This window comes from Salmo trutta, chromosome 15 (assembly GCF_901001165.1).
Source record: "Salmo trutta chromosome 15, fSalTru1.1, whole genome shotgun sequence".
NCBI lineage: Eukaryota > Metazoa > Chordata > Actinopteri > Salmoniformes > Salmonidae > Salmo > Salmo trutta.
In genome coordinates this window covers 11,556,314-11,564,065 of record NC_042971.1, presented here as the reverse complement: position 1 = coordinate 11,564,065, position 7,752 = coordinate 11,556,314, and the positions used below count along the sequence as shown (strand labels likewise).

Below are 7,752 nucleotides of genomic sequence, written 5' to 3'. Positions count from 1 at the left end.
CTTGAGTAAAAACTGCTGTGGCATTGCTGGGGAGGAACAATTCTTATTGCCCTTTTCCCAATTAGCGATGTGATTTCCTCCTTGAGGACACGCGCTGATTCCCCCTGAGCCTGAGTGTGTGTGATTCCCTTGAATCGAGGCGAGGTGACAGCGAATTGTAGTCTGTATCCCCTGTCTATCGTGCCCTGTACCCAGTTTGACACTGCGCATGCCCGCCAGTTCTCTCTTCGCTCCGAGAGAGGGCTGATGGGAATTCCCCCCACAGACGAAGCAGCAGCACCCTCTGTTGAGGGGAGGGTGTACGACAATCCATGACGCACTGCACATGCTCGGCTGGCCGCACCGGGAGATCTCTTAAGTGGCCTATCACCACAGAAGGAGCAATCGCTCCCTCAGGTGGCGTTATAGGGAGGCACCCTGTTTGTTTTGATTTTATGAGAAACAACCTGTCTGACGGTGCCCTTGGCCTGTAGCCTGGTTGCGCTAGTGTAAACATTTGTTATGTGAACTGACATTGTGGAGTGTTTTTGAGACAAGAGGGTGGCCTTGTAGGAGCATCCACCTGAACATTGTCTCTTCTCCTCTTTGTGCTGTGCTCTGTTGCCACTGTCTTGGGCCTGGTATGCCAGAAAGAACATTGAGGTGCCTGGGAACTTGCACCCTGGAACAAGCTCAGGATTGGCGGAGGAGATAGAACCGCGCTTAGGGGAGGCTGTTCTCGCCTCTCTGGTGATGGGGACACCGCTAGGCCATCCACTTCTTCCTTCTTACCCCCTGGGTGGGGTTAGGGTCCGGCCGGCTCCTTGGTGCTGTGGTGGAAATTCAACACCAGGGACACCTTAAGCCAATCTTTAAATTAATCACTCTTTATTATCAGCAAGCTGGAGAGGTTCCAACAAACAATGCACCATAGTACACATGTCAATCAGGAGCTCTCCTGGAGCGATCCCATCATTTGTCTTATATACGGCTATACACAGACAAGTTATATTTGCATGATTTAGCATAGTTAATTAATCACTACCGGTGGCTCGCACGTGTGACTGACCAATACCTCACGAGGCTCTCTCTCACCAAGTTGAGACCTTGAAACTGAGACACCTCAATTGTTCCCATATCAATATTCTAGGAGTACTGCCAAGTTGTGGATCAGTGATAGTGAGGATTCCTCCATACACGATCAGTCAATCACCTGTAATTAGAAAGTAGCATTGATTTGATACATAAACAACATTTCCCTCACAGTGCCATGTGTGGGAAGGGAGGCTTCTTTTCGACGGTGGGACCGAAAAGGCCTTTAGGGTCTACTGGAGCATCCAGGATCTTCAGTTTCTCACCAGCAGACACCATGGATAGATAGACTACCGCACCCTCTACTGGGATATCATGAACCCTATCGCTCTTCCTGACGCCTGGGCGGTGGTTTTAAGCAGACGCAGGTTGAGGTGTGTGGCAATGCAGATCTCGTCCCATAAACCCGGCTCCAGTGTGACCGCTGTCTCCTCCTGTAGCTCAGCTTGGTATGCCGAGAGCATGGAAGTGGTGCTGAGAGCCCTCACAGCTGTGGTGACCGACCTGTAGACCTTCTCTGTCGCGGAGGACTGTAAGCCCTCGTACTTGGTTGGTAAGGTGGGTCCAGTCGAGGTCATGGAGGACTTCTGGCTGGGGTGTAGATGGGGAAACCACCAGTGGTTTGATGGGGGGGGGGCATGTGGGCAACCCCAATCCCTTCCATGTCAACGCAGTCCAACACTGACCCAACTTTACAGAGTTCTTGGAGGAAAAAGGTGTACTCCAGGTATGGGTAACCACCTCCAGGCATTCAGGAATGACTGGTAGTAATTGCCTGGCCGCCCGTTTGGCTTTGGGTAGCCTCTTACCCTCATAGCGGGACTTGGTGGTCTCTGCTACTGCATTGGGCCAGGGAATCACCTGTTTGTCCGCAGCGCATTTGCACACGTTCTGCAGGTTCACACAGAGAGCTGGTGGGGGTGGCGCCCCACCTGTGTGTCCGGTTTCAGAATCCCCGGCAGAAGGCTTGGTGGCCTGTCCTGGGGGGATGAAGGAGTCTTCATCTCCATCAGATGATTCTGAAAAGTGGAGTTTGGGAAAACCCCATGGGGTCGTTGTCGTCTCCAATCAGGAAGCCTGGCAGGGAGGTTGCGAGGTCGTTACTCGAGTCCTCCAACAGCGGGGCAATGGCACCGAGCTGGTTGCCCCAGCTAGAGCTAGCCGTCGCCCCAGGATTCCCCGTGGGGATATCCATGGCCTCTGATGAGTCATCAGGGACGCCAGCCCCATTTTAGGGTCCTGTTGACTCAGGCTAGCCTGTAACGGAGGCTCTTCACGGTGAAAAGGACACAGTGTGGACAGGAGCCAGGGGAAGCTAACGCTTCCTGGGCATGTTGCAGCCCAAGGCAAGCAGAGCACACCAAGTGGGTGTCCTTGGCTGATATCTTGTTTCCACAGGAGCATATTAGTTCTGAGAGCTTCTCCTCGTTTAGGGTGGGAATGCTTTTGTCGCCATAGCTGGGATGCTATGTTTTTAGCTGTCAGAAGACAGAATCTTAGTAGGCTAGTCAGATAGCTAGTGATTAGTGGGTTATCTCCGACGGTGGCCGGATACCGTTTCCGAAAATACAGATTAGAAAAGATAGCTTGGTGTAGCTAGTAAAAACATCTCTTGCTGAAGTAAAATCCACAAAGCTAGCTAGTGTGGTAGCTAGCTTGCTAACGACTAGTCACTGTTTGGATAAAGCTAACTTGGTTGTGAATGTGTTACAGCTGTACCCTTTGCCTCCCTCAAATAGTTTTCCTCTAACTAAGGTGAAGGAAAATGAAAATGCCCACCCCCACACAGTCCTGAGAATAGCCCACAGCGAGCGAGTTGTAAGCTCACGCCTTTGGACAGTTTAGCTACTTCTGGAAAATGCAGTTGTGTCGAGGTAAGCTTTCTGATGAAAAGCGAGAAGACGTGTTTGAATGACTCAGAGAGGCTTCGTCGAACCTTTTATACGGTAGGAGGGACACCCTTCCCCAACGCACACGTCTCGACCTACAGCCAATTATGGCTTCTGACGAATACACTGGGGGCATATCCCATAAGTGAAATACTGAAACAAATACTTGAAAGAGAACCTACATGGGGTACTGGCATTGGAAGATATCCCACCCTCCCCTGGCTTTTTTGTTTTTAACTAAAGAAATAGGATGTTTTTATTGTTGTTGGTAGTCTGAATGGATTTTTTCCCCCCCACCCCCACAATGTTCCAGTTTTGTGGGATCTTTTTGTTTTCCTCCCGCACAGTAGGTGGCGGCAATACAACTTTTTGTGTGTAGTCTGCCAAAAAAAAAGACATACTTGCGTGTCGGAAATACGTCGCAACTACCGGAAAACCTTTTAGGCAGCACGTGTGTAGCTTTTTTTCCTTTGCAAAGCACGCTGCAAACAGCAAGCAAACGTTTTGTTAAATATTATTTGTTTAATCAAAAACATGACAAAGGTAAAGAAGGAAAAGGGCACCAAGGAGGAGGCTGGAGCGACGGAGACTGGAGGGACAGAGAAGTCCTATCAAGAGTTGATCGCAAACATCAACCCGATCGCGAATCCCCTGGCCACCAAGAAGCTAAGCAAGAAGCTTTACAAATGTGTAAAAAAGGGTAATTTAACCAGTCTTATTAGCTTCATGTACCTACTGCCAGATACATGCTAAGATATGACATGGATTTGCTAGCGATATACAGCCAGGTAAGTTAACTAGCTAAGTGGTGTAGCTTGGTAAATAGTGAAAGTTATCTAGCATGTCCTAGCTAGCGATTTGGCAACTGAAATGTTTGTTGCCACACACTGTCAACCAACAAGACTAGCAGGTTTCTTATTTCCAACTCTCTTCTGTCCCTTTTCAGCATCCAAGCTCAAACAAATTCGCAGAGGAGTGAAAGAAGTCCAGAAGTTTATCAACAAAGGAGAAACTGGGTACGTTTTGTTCTCAGTGTGCTAATGTTAGCTGCGTGGTACATTATCCCCTGTTCAGGTGTATCGGCCAGATAACTAATATATTCAATCTTCTTTTGCAGCATTGTGGTGTTGGCTGGGGATACTCTTCCAATCGAGGTTTACTGCCATCTACCAGTCATGTGTGAGGACAGGAGTTTGCCATATGCCTACATTCCCTCAAAAGTGGTGAGTAGCCATTTTACCTAGACATCTTGGAGGAGAATGTAAACCATATACAGTAATAACCGAAATAAAGGAAACACCAGCATGGTGTCTTAATAGGGTGTCGGGCCACCATAAGCTGTCACAACCGCTTCAATGCATCTTGGCATAGATTCCACAAGTGTCTAGAACTATTGGAGATAGTTTCCGGATTTGACCATATTAATGACCAAAGGCTCGTATTTCTGTGTTTATTATAATTAAGTCTATGATTTGATATTTGATTGAGCGGGAGTAGGCAGCAGCAGGCTCGTAAGCGTTCATTCAAAACTTTACTGCGTTTGCCAGCAGCTCTTAGCAATGCTTGATTCACAGTTCTGTTTATGACTTCAAGCCTATCAACTCCTGAGATTAGGCTGGTAATACTAAAGTGCCTATAAGAACATCCAATAGTCAAAGGTATATGAAATACGAGTGGTATAGAGGGAAATAGTTGACGCTTCTTAATTCCTATAATAACTACAACCTAAAACTTCTTAACTGGGAATATTGAACCACCAGCTTTCATATGTTCTGAGCAAGGAACTTAAACGTTAGCTTTTTTACATGGCACATATTGCACTTTTGCTTTCTTCTCCAACACTGTTTTTGCATTATTTAAAACAATTGAGCATGTTTCGTTATTTATTTGAGAATAAATAGATTTTATTTATGTATTATATTAAGTTAAGTGTTAATTGTTCATTCAGTATTGTTGTAATTGTCATCATTACAAATAAATCTTCTGTTTATTTTGGTCCTCCAATAATCGGTATCGGCGGTGAAAAGTCATAATCGGTCGACCTCTGCTTTAAACCCCCTATGCTCCTTTGAGACCCCTCTTTCAAGGTCGGATCTCTTCTAGCCATGGTTGCCAAAACAATGGACACCTGGGCATTTTTATACATGACCTTAAGTATTATGTGGATGTTAATTGCTTCATTAACTCAGGAACCACACTTGTGTGGACGCACCTGCTTTCTAAATACTTTGTATCCCTCATTTACTCAATTGTTTCCTTTATATTGACAGATACCCATAGCTTACTATGAATTGCTGACATGTGTTCGTTTTCCAGCAGTAAATCACATACCGTCCCATTTGTTCAGGGGTTTCATGTCTAGTCCGACTAAACATATGGTGATGTGAATGATATAACCCTGCCTTATAACCCTGCTATTTGTCTCCTCAGGACCTTGGTTCGTCTGCTGGCTCAAAGCGGCCCACCTGCGTCATCATGATCAAATCTCACGAGGACTATAAGGAGGCCTATGATGAGTGTTTCGATGAGGTTTCTGCCCTGCCTAAACCCCTCTGAACCATGTCACTGGCTAGTGGACTTAAATGGACAGGCAAACCCCTTATGGTATCTGAGAATGTCTGGCTGTCGGCAGAATTAACAAGGGAGTGAAATGGACTTTCACACTTGAGCCAAGCTAGAGCTAATATATCTCGCTGTGTACATTGAACCGGGAATATCATACACCAGCAGTGATCCCCATAAAATGTCAACAGGGCATAAGGTAGATGACACCCCCATATTTTGGTGTTAAGTATGTGCCGTCTTAACTGTAGCTGGACATAACTTTACTTTCCTCATTCTGTGGGATCCATGCATTATCTACAGCCAAGTATATTTTGAATATTCTGGTGTGTGATTTAAATGTTGCATCTAATATGGCTTGCATTGCTTTAAAACATACATTTGTCATTTAAATATGAAAAGAAGTCTGCACCGACTGACTCTATTTTGTTTTTCAACAAGTAAACAATACTATATTGTGACCAGTCTCTTTGTATTTGAGTGGTCAGGACTAGGTTACAGATAATATGCTGAGATTATCTTGTGTGTACTTTTTTGTTCGCTTGAACAGACAGTTCTAATTGAGTGACCATATGGGACTACAGGATGCTTGCTCAGTTAAACATGAAATAATTTCTTGCAATCCCATTCTCATTGCAGTTGTAAACTACTGTATTACAACTCCTACTTTGAAATTTAGTAGGTCAAATTTGATTCATTGTTTGTCTTAGATCTGTTTTGTACAGGCATATAGACATTTCCCTTCGCATAAAGGTTATTTTGATTCTGTTTTGAGGAAGGTAAATTGGTATGTGATGCAATGCTGTATTGATGCAATAAATACTTGTTTCTTTTGTAAATCTCGATGCAAAGTCTGCTTTACTTTTGAGGGGGAATACGTTTGCATCATGAATCCAATGATGGTGACTGAGAAAATGAATGACATAAATGTTTAACAAAAGCCTAAGTGGGCATTTGAGATTGCCAGTATGGTGGAAACATTAAGTTAAGGCATGTTTGTTTGGTAGCAGGGAACAGCAGACAATCACATTTTCAGATGTTTTTTTTGTCTTGACAATTTAGACTAGCATTTCTAAACAAATGCCCTCTTATCTGTAAACATAATTTAATATTTTTGCATGTATCACCCTTGCTATTGGAGCAGGTTGTGGGCAAACTGATCCTATGATACTAAGTGGTACCATACTCCCATCACTGTCAAGGATGTTATTACAACAACCACAAGGTGGCAGTAGTCATGTTTCAATGTAGACCATCCTTTAGGTGTCGGGTTTCACCTGCTGTTATTCGGTCTTTTAGTTTAAAACCCATTAATTTGTTAACTTTACATTTAAAGTATGGCTTTCATAATGTAATGGTGCTTGGGTTCTGAGCTTCAAAAAATGTCACAGTGTTATGTCCAGTTTCCCTCACACAGTAAACCATTGTGTGAACTGAATGGGGTGAATCGGGGTAGTACTGCTCTGTATTTGGTGAGGAAACATTTCATGTGTGGGCTGTTGAAAGGGATCACTGTGTACCTCTCTGCTCAGTCCCCACCAGGCCAAGCTGTATGTTGCTTGTTTTTTCGGTTTCGACAGTTTAATTCTTTTCCACAAATCATGTATAAAGGCAGAGATATTTCAGTCCATCAGGGCACCACATCCAAGAAGGAACTTGAGCTGAAGATAACATCTACTACTTTCCAGATGTATTTCCTAGAAATGATGGAATGACAAGGATGGCGATAATCCTTTCCATTTTGGATGCTCTCTACCCCAATCTGGTGGATATCTATGGATATTATTTAGCTTTGAATTTATATATTTTATTTGAGACCACCTAAATTGGATGTGTCTGAACAAACAACTTCAAGGACAGGGAGTTCATTAGATATTTTTACCAATATACTATTCTCTTTTTTTTCTCAGTTAAGATTTAATGTGCTCTCATAGTACTAGTCAGGGTTTATATCTATCATACTAACAGATTTGGTTGTAAGGGCCTTATCTCGGCTGTTTTATTAAAGAGAAGTGTACTCTCACTTTAATGCCTGAAACGTATGCTGTTTTATTGGGGTCATTTGGTTTTAGGATACACGTTTATTTTATTTTTCTCACCATTTATTTAGGAACTTAAGGAAAATTTGTTGACAGACTTCAGAGACTAGAAAAGTACTTTGTTTAATTTGCCGTTGGATGACACACAGTAGTTGGAGAGATGGTGGTTATGACCAACCAAGGACGTGTGG

The 7,752-nt window shown here is 43.9% G+C and overlaps 1 protein-coding gene across 1 annotated transcript; it reads left to right on the top strand.

Moving 5' to 3' along the window:
- The first annotated feature begins 3,375 nt into the window (after positions 1-3,375).
- Positions 3,376-6,361, top strand: LOC115148483 (H/ACA ribonucleoprotein complex subunit 2-like protein). The gene is made up of 4 exons (XM_029690399.1): positions 3,376-3,660; positions 3,907-3,976; positions 4,078-4,183; positions 5,391-6,361. The coding sequence occupies exons 1-4, from the start codon at positions 3,495-3,497 to the stop codon at positions 5,514-5,516; spliced, it is 468 nt and encodes a 155-aa protein (XP_029546259.1). The 5' UTR covers positions 3,376-3,494; the 3' UTR covers positions 5,517-6,361.
- The last annotated feature ends 1,391 nt before the right edge of the window (positions 6,362-7,752 follow it).